Here is a 15,370-nt window from a genome sequence, read left to right on the forward strand (position 1 = left end):
ATTACGCTCGCGTAGACAATGCATTGTGACGTTTATTCTATATCTATGGTAACCGTAGAATAAACGGACGCCATTTTCTTTTTGATATTTCTCACAGAAAAGGCTCTTAAATTATTTGAACATTATCGATACATTTTTAATATCATACTAAGAAATATGATCGGAAGTAACAAGAAAATGATCAAGAACATCTTTATGGTAAAATTACTTCGAAAGGTAGTGAACAATATCTTAAATTGCAAATTTTAATATAACATTTTTGTAAGCCACCACTGATTTCCAACATCGGTCATACCATAGAGAGCTATACTATGACTATACGTACGTACCGCCGCGCTTCGGGGTGTTGCACCCAAACTTACGCCTGCACCAAATACACCCCTCTCCAACGTCATCCGTCAAATCCCCGCTCTCCCAAATTTACATTGGCCTACATGTGTTGTATATAGGACTGTATATAAAGTAGGCCTAGGCCTATACCAAAATTACTCAATTAATAATATTAGGCCTAACAATTCTCAAAAATTGTGATTTAATTGGCATTGTTATTATTGTATTGATTATCCATTTAATTAGCCTGACCTACGTTAAAGCTAGTCTTAAACATTTATAAAAAATTGATATATTTGACATGTGACAGATTCGTGAGAATTTCGTGATGTTCGTTCAACGGATGATGGAAAGTCACATTTTAATATTGCCCTCAACAGAAAGAAGCGAAAATGCCGAAACTTAAAGCCATTAACATCAGCCATAAGCCACAAAGGTCCAATCAAAATCAAGCGACCATGGCGGGAAAACATTACCAATGATCTGAAAAGTTCAACAACTAAAATGAAGGTGAGTGGTTTTTTTAGCATTGTATTTTATTTATAGAAAGATTGTATAGTCGACATACAGTAAGAATGTTTCCCAAATGTGGAACATTTTAAGATAGACTGTAAATGTGTGTGTTCTGTTCATGAAGTAGTATTTCCATTGTAATTCTTTTTTATATGTCTTATTAGTTAATTTATTTAAAGGTTATGTATTAATACATAGAAAATACAATAGAAAAAAAACAGGGAAAATAGAAAAAAATATTTTTATTGTAGAAAACTCATGTTGTTGAAGAAACAAAGCACAGCTTCTTACAATATTGACGACTTTCCACAACTTTCTGACAGTAAGTTACAGTAGTCTTTATAATAGACTATAAGTCCAGATAGTCATATTTCCACTCTAATAAGATGCTGTAGGCATTTCGTGTTAAAAGCGAAAAAACATGTGTTTTAGGGTAATTTTGGGGTGCTAAATTCAAATCTGCTGTTTACCCGGCTCAATTTTTAGATCTTCACCCTTAAAATGTGAAAAACAAAATGGTCGCCATTTCAGCCTTATTTTGGCTTATAACTTGACTTTTAAGTGACGTAGCAAGTTAAAAATGGTGTCTATACCCATGTTTGTAATAGTGAAGATTTCAAATATATGGTTATTAAAGTTGCAAATATTCTATTTCAGCCGCCATGTTGAAATCCAAGATGGCCGCCATTTTAAACCTATTTTGGCTTATAAATGACTTTTAAGTGACAAAGCAAGTTAAAAATGGGTTCTATACCCATGTTTATAAATAAATAAGTCTGAAATGGCGGCCATTTTGTTTTTCACATTTTAAGGGTGAAGATCTAAAAATTGGGCCGGGTAAACAGCAGATTTGAATTCAGCACCCCAAAAATACCCTAAAACACATGTTTTTCGCTTTTAACACGAAATTCATTTTTCTCAAATCTGAACTAGTCTATAAATAAACGTTTGAATACGAACGTTAGGTAACCGTTGTTTTGAATAACAACGAAATATAATACGTTAAAAAAACAATCAAATGTTAATTTAAAATTGAATTTGATTGTTCAACTATGGCCTAACATCGCGTTGAAAATAGCTCGGTAACGGTAATAAACGGACAGGTTTTGGTTAAATTAGGCCTATTAATATCTATTATTTATTCAAGGACACAATTGTTAAATAAACGATTAACGGACGTCAACGCTGTTGGTAGGCCTAACATAAAACCGATAATAATTTAACATTAGCAAAACTATGTTTTATTCATAAGTAACAAGATTACAAAGCCCTATATACACTAGAAATGGAAGTTTATAATGATAATTACATTAAAAGCAAAAAAAAACATGATATCATAAATTAAAAAATCCTACATTTGGGCATATTCAAAAAACGTAGTTAGGCTTTAACAGTTATGTTTTTTAAATAGAACAGGTCAAATGAAATCGTCACGCCAAAAACAACAATTTTATACGGGTTTATTTCCGTAGGGTTCTGCAATGGTGTCGTTGCATTAATAGGCTTAGTGTTTAATTTTTCTAAAACAACTGATGTTGTGTCAGTGTTATCTATCTATACACCGCTGTGCATAGGCCTAATAGTACGTTTCTCTTCTTCTTTTTATCATCTTAAAATACAGTTTCTTGGATGGATTGTTTCATCTTTAGAAATCCTTGCTGAAATTCTTTTAAAGACATGCCATATATAAATGGATTTATTGATAAATTAGAAACGACCAATATAAATGTTATTCTATAAGCTTCTTTCGAATTGATGAACAGATCTACAATGTAAAGCGGTGTATTTGTTACAAAATATACAACAGCAACCAGCAAGAGAGTTATTAAATGGTTATTCTTTTGCAATCGGCTGCCTTTGCTCCGCTGTTGTGGTGACTGTGAGGACGGAATTCCAACTGCAGACCTCCTATACATTCTCCAAAGAATGCGCCCGTAACAGTAATGTATGATAATAACTGGTAGAAACCAGTTTAAAACTATCGTTATTATTGTAGCCAAAACCGATTTACCAAAACGGTAGTGACATCCAGTTCTTGTAAAATATAAAATGGCTCGTAACAGTCCAGGTACGTATGGAACAATGAAATATATGTACTTGCATTTTCTCTTCAATGTTTTCCGGCGGTAAACGATGGGATGCAAGACTGCAATATATCGCTCAATTGTTATTACAACCAAATTATATGAAGATGTAACATGTATGTACACGAAAACTTCCTTCAAACATGGATTATACAAAAATGCGTTAGTTAGATATACTAAAGAGCCTACCAGATCAATGAAAGACTGATGAATTAGCAATTTCAGTGAAAAATACTTAGTATAACTCTTGTTGTATACAAACACAAAAATGACTATCAGGTTCGCAACGACTCCAGTAGTAGTTATCAAGACTGCTGTGACAAGGAGAGTCATATTCCGATTTTCTTCAAATGACCATTCAGTATTATTCATCATCGTAGCGGAACTTAAAAATACGCCTGCAATTGTCAAATTCTTTTTTAGTTGTCGTAATCGTACATACAGCAGGTATTCCAATCTCAAATTTAAAGTTCACCTTTCCTCTGTCTCTAATACAGGACCTGCTTTTGATTTACAGGAGATTAGATGGAAGAGGCTTTCAATAAAATAAAAACCATACGGTACAATAGAGAGAAAATGCAAGGTTGTTTGCAACAATGTTCCTGCTTCTGCTCTACCTATCTCTATAATTATGAGCAAGGAGATGAATATGGCACATCATAACACATTTTGATATGTTATCAGTCAGGCTGGCCTATATATATATATATATATGTATATATGAACAACCTTCAGAAAACACACCTCTTTCTACGAACAATCATCATAATTTATAATAAATTAAATTGGTGGTCAACTTATCAGTACTATCCACTTCCGCTATTTGACTTTATTGTAATACAGGTATTGTTTGTTTTTTGTTAGTTTAATCATGGTTTAATTGGAATAATGTGTTTTAAAAGTTCAATGGAAGTTATACCATGCCTACAATTACAGAGAAACAATGAAATGAAGTAATTACACTTTAAACAAAACTGATTGCTAAGAAATTATATACCACAACTTAAATCATTCAATAACAACAACAACGGTTAAAATTCAACCCATTGGCTGCCAATTTGACTATATGCTATAAATTACATTTGTTTTCAAGTAATTAATTTTTATATATAGGCCTACTTTTGATAAATTGAATAACTATAACTATCATGTGACACTAAAATGAAATATTCAATTAAAAGATAAATTAAAAACAAACAATTATATCTTTAAGAAAATAAAACACGCCTCTCTTCAAATAATTAATTGTTGATTTCTAAGAAGTAAAAGAAATGTGTGGTTTCTACTCGTACTGAGAATATGTTTTAAATTTATCTTAAAATAATATAATTACATGTGAGGTAATTACGCGACATTAAAGTGGAATATTCAATAAAGAAAATGTAAAATATATATATTTTTTTCAGGGGGACATTCAATAATTGTATCCTTGAGAAAATATTATCCAAAAAGACGCCTTTCAACGATGGCAGAAGAGCGGTTACCTCACATGTCATAAAAAAAAATATGCTGAATATGCAAATAATGAATGCTTTATATTCGTGCAATGGAACAAAACATTTTATTCGGTGCAAGATGACAACTTTTTGTTTTAGACATTCTCTCGGTCTCCTCGCCTCATGAAAATATAACCGTTCATCTTTCAATTCATGAAATTATTGTATTATTGCGACTCATAAACATTCATTATTTGTATATTTATCAAATGATATCTCGAGTGGCTTTTTAAGCGTCATCTTCAAAACCTTTATATATTTAAATACTGTATTTTGATTGATTACACTAGCACGAGCTTTTTCATTGAGCCGATCTACTAAAATGTAAATTGCGGAAAATAATAGGCCAAAATAGCCATGTAAATTAAACATAATGATCAAAAAATGTTAATTTTAATGAAAATAAATGTTTATTTGATTTGATTAGAAATCAAAACGATGATCATAATACAAAATCGTTGATGTGCGTAAAAAATGTGAATAAGACATTGAAATGCAATCAATTTAATTGTTTTAATTGAACACGAATAGTATACTATCATCTTAACAATATTACAATGTCATTCATAAATCTAATCTTCGCTAAAGTATTTAAACATAATGCTTAGTATACAGTTGGACGGTTTTAGAATTGGTTAAGGTGTATAAAATTAACAAATCAAGCTGTGGTACCTAAAAACTATTATACAAAACAACACGTTTCTTTTGCAATGTCGACAATCATTAAGTTTCATGAGAGTGAGTGACATTGGAAATGTAAGCACAAATACCGTCAAATACAAATTGACATTCAAACTAAAGCTGTCTACACTATCAAACTTTATGTGACAACAAATGTGATATGCCCATATATGGACAAGTTGACATCATATCACGACCACATTTGGGCATATCACTACCACATTTGGGCACATCAAACCTTTTTGTCAAACTAGTTTGAAAGTGTACACAGAGCTGAAAGTTTCTGAATTCTAAACTGTGCCGACAGAGCTAGCTGGGAGATGTCACAGTGACTACTGCATATTACATTATACATAGCACTATAATACTATAATATTTAATAACAAACTAAAGTATGGATGTGGAGTCGGGAGAGGGGGTGGATTTTCTAGGGCTTACTGATCATTAGATGCTAGTATTCTAATGCTAACCACTTAAGGTGTGTATTTATAAATCAAAACAAGTTTATCAGAATAATCAGAAATCCATCTCACCTCAATATTATCTTTATTGTAAAACAGGGCGTCACGCTTGACTACCCAGCTGATGGACGGAATTAAACCTCTTACTTTTATTTATATTATATGTAATTAATTGCAATATATTTTGAGCTAATGTAATTAATCTGATTGATAAATTGGAAGTGTGTACAAAAGATGGAAGTTTGGAATGAAATTATATTTCATTAGTTATTGCAATTTGTTTATATTCATATAAATGTTCAAAATTTGAAAAAAAAAATATCAAGTTAACAAACACATCTAGAAAAACTGTTGGTATGTGGTGGCCATATGGTGATTATTTAGTTTAAAGAATATCTATTACAACAATATGTATAATGACACCTGTCAAGATGTATAAAACATATGAAATGATACCAGTATAATACAGTCAATTCTCCCAATACCAGACTTTCTAAAAACGGGAAAGCTTTACCAAATCCAAACTTGTTTTAACATTAAAAACACATTCAAAATACCATAATTTCTGGAAAACCAGACATAACAGGCGAGCCAAAGGGTCTGGTATTGGGAGAGTTGGCTGTACTAACAATATAGCATAATTCTATTTTTTGACTAACACCATATTTCTTTTATATTCAATGATCGACATATTGTTGTATCTGAAATCATAGCATATAGCAAAACAAAGACAAAGTACAAACCATCACATGGCAAAATAAGTTTGGCTTCTTTAATGACTGCTGCAGCAAACAAAGATTTACTGCAAAAACTGCGGTTGTTAACATTGAGAGTCACTAATATCAGTGAGGTCGTCATCTCCAGATACGGCAGGTATTATCTTTACTACCTGAAAAAAAAGAAAAGATTGACCAAAACTAATATATTATCGATAAATTCTTTATTTACTAAAATATATGTTGCTTGTGTTTTAAGGCTCTTTTCTATCAAAATAGGGGTTACTATAGTAGAACCCCTGAATTCATAGAAAACCCCCATTAACAGTTCACTTTCCCACAAAACAAGAGGAAATACATGTTTTAACACTACAGCCAACACCTATTTAGCGACAACCCCTATTAAGTGGACATGAAGGCATCCTTTTAAACCTCCACATATGTACTGTATACGTACAAGTAAAATGTGTGTATTACTTCACACACATAATACAATGCATGATACTGTTTACATTTCACGCCTTTAAGATGTATTCGTTGAAAATAAAGTTAAATGTGGCACGGATCACATTTACCAGCAAAACTATTAAAAAAATTATTCAAGAAAATTCAGACATAATAATAATAATAATAACTGGTACTTGATATGGTGCATTATATGAAAGCCTCAATGCGCTTTACAAAGACAGATTGTGAAAATTAAAAATTCAAAAGGTGGGTTTTGAGGAGAGATTTGAAGACACTGGTGGAAGTTGCCTGACGGATTTCAATAAGCAACGCATTCCATAGAGAAATGGATGCCGAAGAAAATGAACGATTTCCATAAAACTTAGGGTTTAGTATAAAAATTTTTCACTCTATTAACTAAATTAAACTCTATTAGCAATTGCTTTTACCTGTAATAATAGTGCTACCCTCATAGTTAAAAGCACAGCTAAATATTTCATCAGTATGACCTTCTAGAACCTGTAGACATTTACCCGTCTTAGAGTCCCACAACCGACCTGTCTTATCTGCACTTGCGGTTAATATTTTGCTTCCTTGAGGGTTAAATGCAATCTATTAAAAAAAATATAAACAACAAATAAAATAGCATTTTCTGAGTAAGAAAAAAATTGGTTTCTGACTAGTAGAGTGGCCGAGTGGTTAAGGCAGAGCGTCGCAAAGTATAGCTATACAATCAGCAGATCAGTGTTAGAACAAGTGTTTTAGAATAAGGACTTAAAAATGGAAGACTAGTGTACACATTTGGCTCAAGAAAACAGTTAATTAGGGGGTTACTAAGAGGTACTGGTCCATTTCATACCCTATCGTTGTGTACAGACAATTGAGAACCGTGGAAGCTGTATGACACAAAGTGAGTGACATTCAGACTAACCTTTGATATTTCTCCCTCATGACCTTCAAGTTTGCATACGCACTGATGTGTTACGGCATTGTATACACGTGCTGTACCTATAGAAAGAAAAAACATCATCTTGAATTTTGGGTCATTCAAATTGAAGCATACTCAATAATTAAATATTGTGTTACCCTTTCGATTTCTCCCTTATTTTCTAAAACTGAGGAAAATTAATGAAAATATGGATGTTTCATGAAAATTCAGTTGGCCACATCTTTTAAAGCATGATTATAGCTTTAGCGCTACTGTTGTTACAAATAATCTTACTACAAGTATTCTCTGAAGTAATCAGTATTCGGTAAAATACCGGAGAAATCGGAAGGGCAAATATTTTAATAACGAACATCAGAAATAAAAATATTTACCATCAGCGGAAGCGGTTGCAATGTACTGGCCTGTATAATCAAACACCACGTCCAGAATTTCATCTTCGTGTCCACGCAAAGTACCAACACATTTGCCATTATCCGTAGACCATATTTTGCAACACTTGTCCATTGAACCGGTAACAATTAATGAGCAATCATAATTAAATTGGGCTGAGCTTATCTCACCACGGTGACCTATCAATGTGTATAGTTGCCTAGCAAAAAAAAATGTACAAAATATACACTACTTTTTATATTACATCAAAGGACAACTTGGATGTACATATGATTTCAGAACAATCGCGAGATACAGCCATCGCGGTAAATTGCTGTGACGTCACAGGTGCATCGCAAAATCTACATGAGTCCAGATAAGCAAAAGAAACAATAACAAAATCAACATTTATATTTTTTTACTATTTATTTACAAAGTGTATTTACTAGAAATTTTCGCGATTTGCCAGATAACTCATGACGTAAATTTTGCGATGCACCTGTGATGTCACAGCAATTTACGGCGACGGCTGTACGACGAGCGCGTGCGGCGATATCTGAAATCATATGTACATCACTAATACGTTGTTAAAATATGGTCCTCGGTCGAGTTGTCCTTTAACTAAACAAACAAAAGCTGATGGGGTACTATTAACAATAGGAAGTTTTTGATTGTGCGATGACGTAAAACCTACTTATGTCATCATATGGAAGTACTATTCGCATACGTTGGATCAACATTTTTTTCAAAGTTTCCAAACCGAACTTTGTAAATTGTACGTCCAGGTGACAAACATGGATTCTGTTTTTACAGACATGCGAATTTAAATCATATTTGGGTGTACAGTCACTGTGATAAAGTAGACGATGACTTTGACAAATGACATTGTAATAGATCATCATAACAGGACAAAAATTGTTTACATTACATAACCTGTTGGTAACCTATGACCTGTTTATTACCTACATGTGACCTTGACTTACATAATGGCCTGTTGATGACCTACATATGAGCTATTCATGACCTGTTTATGACCTACATATGACCTGTTTACCAAAATATGAATAGTTTACCTTTTACTTCTGATATCCCAGCAAGAAACTGTGTGGTCGAATGATCCAGTAATAATCTGAGAACCAATCGTGTTGAAAGATAATGCTATAATTTCAGCAGAATGTCCCTGTAAAAACCAAATTGAAATATTAACATTAACATTTATGTCTCTTTTCGAAATTTTAACAGAAATCATTTCGAAAAGACTGAAAGAGTATATTTTGAAAAAAGTCCACCCAAGAGTACTGAAAAAAGAATCACAAATACATCGGTAAAAGGAAATAATGGCTCTAGATGGCAAAACAACCAAGTACAAAGAATTATCGAGAATTTTATTGTGCATTTACTTACTGATAATGTACATATTTCTGCCCCTGATTGAGTGTCCCATAGCTTAGCTGTGGTATCCATACTACCAGTAGCTACAATGGTGCTCTGAGGGTTGAATGCGACACATACCTGTTTGGAGAAAGAAGATAAAAAACCTAACCTTGCCATTGGAAGTCACAAAAATAAACTAAAAATATGAAATAAAAAATGTTAGCTTAAAAGTGGAAGATTTCCAACAAATGTTTTTACTGCCAGAATCGCCCAATTGGCTATCTCATAAATTTAATATCCCATAATCTAATATCGGTACTGATTTTTCACTCTACCATAATTTTAAAATAAGGGATTCGGACACTCAGCCACAAGCGCCCCATGGTGGCGACTGTGGCGAATGACACTCCTAGATTGCCGATTGCCAAATTCATGATAAAATGGCACCTCCCACTACCCTAGTTGGCATGGAACACTCGCGAGCAGAAAGTAGCAAAACAATCAGACTCTTTCTGCCTGTAAACACTGTGATATCTTAGAGATGAGTGTTCTGTGTGAGAACCGTCAGTTGTTTGATCGTTCTTCACAAAGAGTTGCATTCAAAGTGTATTCAGTATTTAATTTTTTTTAAGAGGCAAAAAGGACATGGCTGTTAGCGGGGAGGGGGTGGGCTAAAGCCTGTTTAACCCCCGCCTAAATCTACGCCTGACTCACTGTACTTACTATTTCTGCTGTGTGGCCCCTAAAGGTGTGATAACATTTTCCACTTTCAGAGCTCCATAGCTTGCAAGTCTTATCAAATGAACCTGTTGCGATCTTATCACTAAAGAATAAAATAATCTCTCATCAAATATTGAAAAGTTGAATTTATGGTCGATGGAGATACTTGGAAAAATGAAATATCTGCCCTTACTATAGAAAGGTGCTACAGTATATAACTTTATGAATAAAACAAAATACAGAAAACCATAGAGGGTACTAAACTCTATCTAGATATTTGCATTTAAAAACATACTAAACAAGAGTTTTGCCATTGTCCGATGGGCGAAAGTGGAAACTAATTTTTTAATTTATTAAACACTGGGTGCTAAAAATATCATTTTTATACATTATCAAGATATAATCATAATATAAAATCTCTTTAAAATAAAAAAAAAATCAGGAGAAATTGCATTTTAGCGGGAGAGATATATATATACAAACTGTTATCTGTACTTGTTTTTATTTGAGAAATAAAATTTATGATTGATTGATATGAAGAATAAACACGTACAAAAAGACAATACAGTATACAACATCCAAAAACTCTCTTTTAGGAGAGTTGGCAGGTCTGCTATTCTTAATTAATTTAATTAATTGTAATAATTAATTACCCATAAGGATTATTGAAAGCAATTGCATAGACAACATTGCGATGCCCTTCCAACGTATGCAGTTCTTCCCCTGATGCTGTATCCCAGATCTTACATGTTCTGTCATAACTCCCTGTTATAAAACTTGAGCCAGATTTGTTAAAAGCCACGTTTGTTAGCGGAAGTATATGAGCTCGAAGAACCTAAAATAGTAGTAATGAATACACTTGAACATGTTAACAAAATACCACAAAAATCTATTTTCAGTTATTGCAACTGTACACTAGAGAGTTTGAAAGACTTTGACTTTGAGAAGTTGACTTTGATATGCTGGAATTCAATTCATTTTAAAGCAATATTTAAGATAGGCAAAAGAAACAAAAAAAAAATTCAACATTTTATTTTTTACGATTTATTTAAAAAGTGTGTTTACTAGAAATTTGCGCACTTTGCGAGACTATTGACCTAAAAGAGTAGCTAGAAACATTTCTTTTGCTGATCTGGCTATTGAAGTACAAATAACAGACTAAACATTTCGGCTAAACCTAATGCAGGTCAAATTAGCAATTGAAATGACGGGTACTATCTCTTGTATGTTTAACAACAATGAAAACTCACAAGGTAGTACACTTGATGTCACAGCAAATTATGGTGACAGCTTTACTGCGAATGCGGGCGGCAAAATCGTAAATATCGTATGTACATCCTAAATACATTGTCAAAATATGGTTCTTGGTAAAGTTTTCCTTTAATGTGTTTTTTTTAATCCAGCCACTGAATTCAGACTGTGAATGTAGCTTTATAACTGGGTATCAAGGAACCTAAATAAGTTACTTAAACAAAACTTTCTTTATTACCTTAAAAAGAAAAAATTTGTGATCATCAGACTGAGAAAGTTTGGTCTGAAGTTTCTCGATAAGTTGACGAACTTGTTCCATGCGACTAGGAGTAATCAGAGCTTCTTTTTGAGCTATCTGGTCCAACAAGGCATCAACATCTGTCCTATAAATATTGAAAAAACACTCAATTAAGAAAATCATGTAATATATTATAACTACCATATTTAAAGATGTATTGTCCCCCAAAAACATGAAAAATGAAGATTAATTAAATCAGACTTTGAATATGTTATTTTGTAGTTTTAATAAAGTTAATCACTTCCGTAGAAAAAAAAACGGAAAAAAATAATGTTTTCACTTATAAAATAACATGATAAATGGTAAAATTCAACTAAAAATCCATTGGCTGGCAGCCAATTTGACCATTTTTTGCTTTACATTCCAGTTTTTTCAGGTAAATAAATTTTTTTTCGATCCAATTTTTGGTCGAAGTCAATAACTATTATGTGACATTAAAATGGCATATGCAACAAAAAAATTGTAAAAAATTATTTTTCAGGGGGACAATACATCTTTAAGCATATTACTACAATATTTAAGCATATCACTACCATATTTGGAAACATCACACTTATTTTGTCAATCAAACTAATTTGATATCCTTATGTAGACAGGGCTTAAGATATAAAATAGATACTACAGTAACTACATACTCTGGTTTTAGATCTAGAAGATCTATAGATTTTGTTTTGACCATCTGACTTCGACTTTGTTCATATTCCAAAATAATACCTAGAATGTCAATGATCAATAAAAAAGAAAGAATTTATTTGGTTATCTGACAATACATGAAAAGATGTGCACCAAATTGTAGTCTAAACAAAAGTGTTTTTAAAAGATAACATTTTAATAAAATTGTCTTTATTAAAGAAATGTTGATGTTATCTCTGTGTGCAAATGAATGCCCAAAACACTGTCACCGACTGTAATGAAGGAATTTCTTGCACAATACCCGATTTTCGTGCTACGGAAGCCATCTTGCTTCTTAATCCAACAGAAAAGATGATAGGCAAAATAGAGTGTATAGCATCTCCTATGGGACATTTTACATTATTCATTTGACCCTCCATTCGGGTAATGCTAATCTTCGCCCGGTAGGCTCGGGAGGGCCTGGTGTCGCACGGTAAGGTTTTATGATATAAAATATTATCACGTACATGCTAAAATAATATTTAATGTTATTGTAATATTTAATTGCACATTTTATACATTTTTTAAATACTGATTATGTTTTATCCAAAACTGAAGACCGCCCTCTGTGATAAGTGATGTTTTGTGTTGTTGACACGTTGTGACGAATGAAAAGTTTAACTTTTTTGTGGAATGAAAAATATATATGTTAAATTGAATTAAAACCCTACTAGGCGATACCAATCTCTTAACTGGCGATACACGGGCAAAGATTAGTAGTATGACCGCTCTGTTAAGGAGCTACGATTTTAAAATTAACATGCCGATCCAGAAATCACATGATGTTTTTTAAGTGTTATTTTTGCCATCTGTAAGATGGCTTCCGTAGATTTACCAGTAAAGCAAAGATGTCCACCCAGTGCTGATTGGTCGGTTAAAATGCTTATTATATATTTTTAAAATGGGACGAAACGACCCTGATTATGTTAACCAATAGAAGGCTTACCACAATGTTACGTTCAGGAGCTGCTGCCGATGGCCCAACCACACGGCGGTGGTTTCCTAAATGTAATTAATTAAATATAAAACTTTTGAAGAATAATGTATCTTAATCAAATTGTAGACATACCTGGTGGATAATACCTCAATAAAAAACGCTTTAACTTCATTGTATTTTATGGGTAAAATGTGTTTTTGCTGAGCTAGCTTACTCTCCTACACACAAAAGCATCAAGTTGCCAAGTGAAATACTGCCCTCAGTGGGAAAAACAGCAATTCAAATGATGAGCAAATTAAATACCGCGTCAACAAAACGGCGCAACCCGTCGACATTATAGCTTCAATTACTCCCTGAACTCACAGTGACAGCAAATATGTTTTATTTCATGTTTGCCTCAAATAGATAAATAAATATACAATACAAGGAAAAGGAACACAAACAAACATAACAAGGCAGAACCAGAGGTTTTCCAAGTATTCCATAATAATTGAGACGATATGAAAAGTGTCATCAATCTAACCCTGACTCACCGACCAACCATGCCTCCATGGACCAACTTAATTAGGCCTACCATTATCGATCATGTTTCTACCCACTTCCTAATACAAATTTTCAGTTTCAAACTCATCTTTTCTCATCTTTAACATTTCATATAATTTTAGTAGGCCCCTAATTGGAGATTTAAACATACTCTCTTTCTTTAAAAAAATACTCACAATCTTGTAGAATAATCCCAGTGGGCAAAAATTGGTTGAATTAACGTTAATTCAACGTTATCTGCAAACGTTGAAATAACGTTGAAAAAGTGGTTGAAAATGAAAGTTTGCCTCAACGTAAATGTTAACGTTGAATCAACATAGAAATTATCAACGTTGAAACAACGTTAAAATAGGTAACGTTGAAATAACGTTGAAAAAGTGGTTGAAAATGAAAGTTTGCCTCAACGTAAATGTCAACGTTGAATCAACATAGAAATTATCAACGTTGAAACAACGTTAAAATAGGTAACGTTGAAATAACGTTGAAAAAATGGTTGAAAATGAAAGTTTGCCTCAACGTAAATGTCAACGTTGAATCAACATAGAAATTATCAACGTTGAAACAACGTTAAAATAGGTAACATTGAAATAACGTTGAAAAAATGGTTGAAAATGAAAGTTTGCCTCAACTTAAATGTCAACGTTGAATCAACATAGAAATTATCAACGTTGAAACAACGTTCAAATAAGTAACGTTGAAAAATGGTTGAAAATGAAAGTTTGCCTCAACGTAAATGTTAACGTTGAATCAACATAGAAATTATCAATGTTGAAACAACGTTAAAATAGGTAACGTTGAAATAACGTTGAAAAAATGGTTGAAAATGAAAGTTTGCCTCAACGTAAATGTCAACGTTGAATCAACATAGAAATTATCAACGTTGAAACAACGTTAAAATGTCTACGTTGAAATTATCAATGTTGATTCAATGTTGAAATTATTAACGTTGAAACAACGTAATAATTAAGTTGAAATGAAAATTTGCATCAACGTAAATTTCAACATAGATTTAACGTTGAAATTATCAACGTTGATTCAATGTTGAAATATTAAAAGTTAATTCAACATTATCCGCAAACATTGAAATAACGCTGAAAATCTGTTGAATTAAAGTTTAAATTAAAAAAAATATCAACGTTGATCCATTGTAGAGTAATCAACCAAATTCAAGGTAGAAAAAATAACGTTTAATCAACGTATACAGATCAACGTTGATTCAGTGTAAACACATTTTTACCGTGATTCAACATAGACATTATCAACATTAATTTAACATAGCAATGGTTTAGTTAATAGAAGAACAGCTTATAGTAACACAACCAAAATAAATCAAGCTGAAATCTGGCATATTTTCAATGGTAATTGATTTGTTGAATTACTATATCCAATTTGAATCAACGTTTTAAAGTAGTTGGTAGTAAAGTATACTGTTACGTCGCAGAATCCATCAATAGAGACATTTTATAAATACTGTATATCTTACTAATCTTTAATTTCTATAAAAAATAAAATAACATTTAATCAGGTGT

General features: G+C 32.4%; 1 protein-coding gene across 1 annotated transcript; it reads right to left on the reverse strand.

Moving 5' to 3' along the window:
* Nucleotides 1-4,917: 4,917 nt before the first annotated feature.
* LOC144843808 (uncharacterized) lies at nucleotides 4,918-13,550 on the reverse strand. Its single transcript, XM_078700761.1, has 11 exons — nucleotides 13,431-13,550; nucleotides 12,325-12,403; nucleotides 11,630-11,774; nucleotides 10,794-10,975; nucleotides 10,144-10,243; nucleotides 9,451-9,558; nucleotides 9,120-9,226; nucleotides 8,049-8,266; nucleotides 7,660-7,736; nucleotides 7,178-7,340; nucleotides 4,918-6,454 (listed from the first exon to the last, which is right to left on the reverse strand). Exons 1-11 carry the CDS (start codon nucleotides 13,468-13,470, stop codon nucleotides 6,420-6,422), a joined length of 1,254 nt encoding a protein of 417 aa, XP_078556887.1. The 5' UTR covers nucleotides 13,471-13,550; the 3' UTR covers nucleotides 4,918-6,419.
* Between the last annotated feature and the right edge of the window lie 1,820 nt (nucleotides 13,551-15,370).

The sequence above is a fragment of the Antedon bifida genome, chromosome 5, assembly GCF_963402885.1.
Source record: "Antedon bifida chromosome 5, ecAntBifi1.1, whole genome shotgun sequence".
In the NCBI taxonomy this organism is placed as follows: Eukaryota; Metazoa; Echinodermata; class Crinoidea; order Comatulida; family Antedonidae; genus Antedon; species Antedon bifida.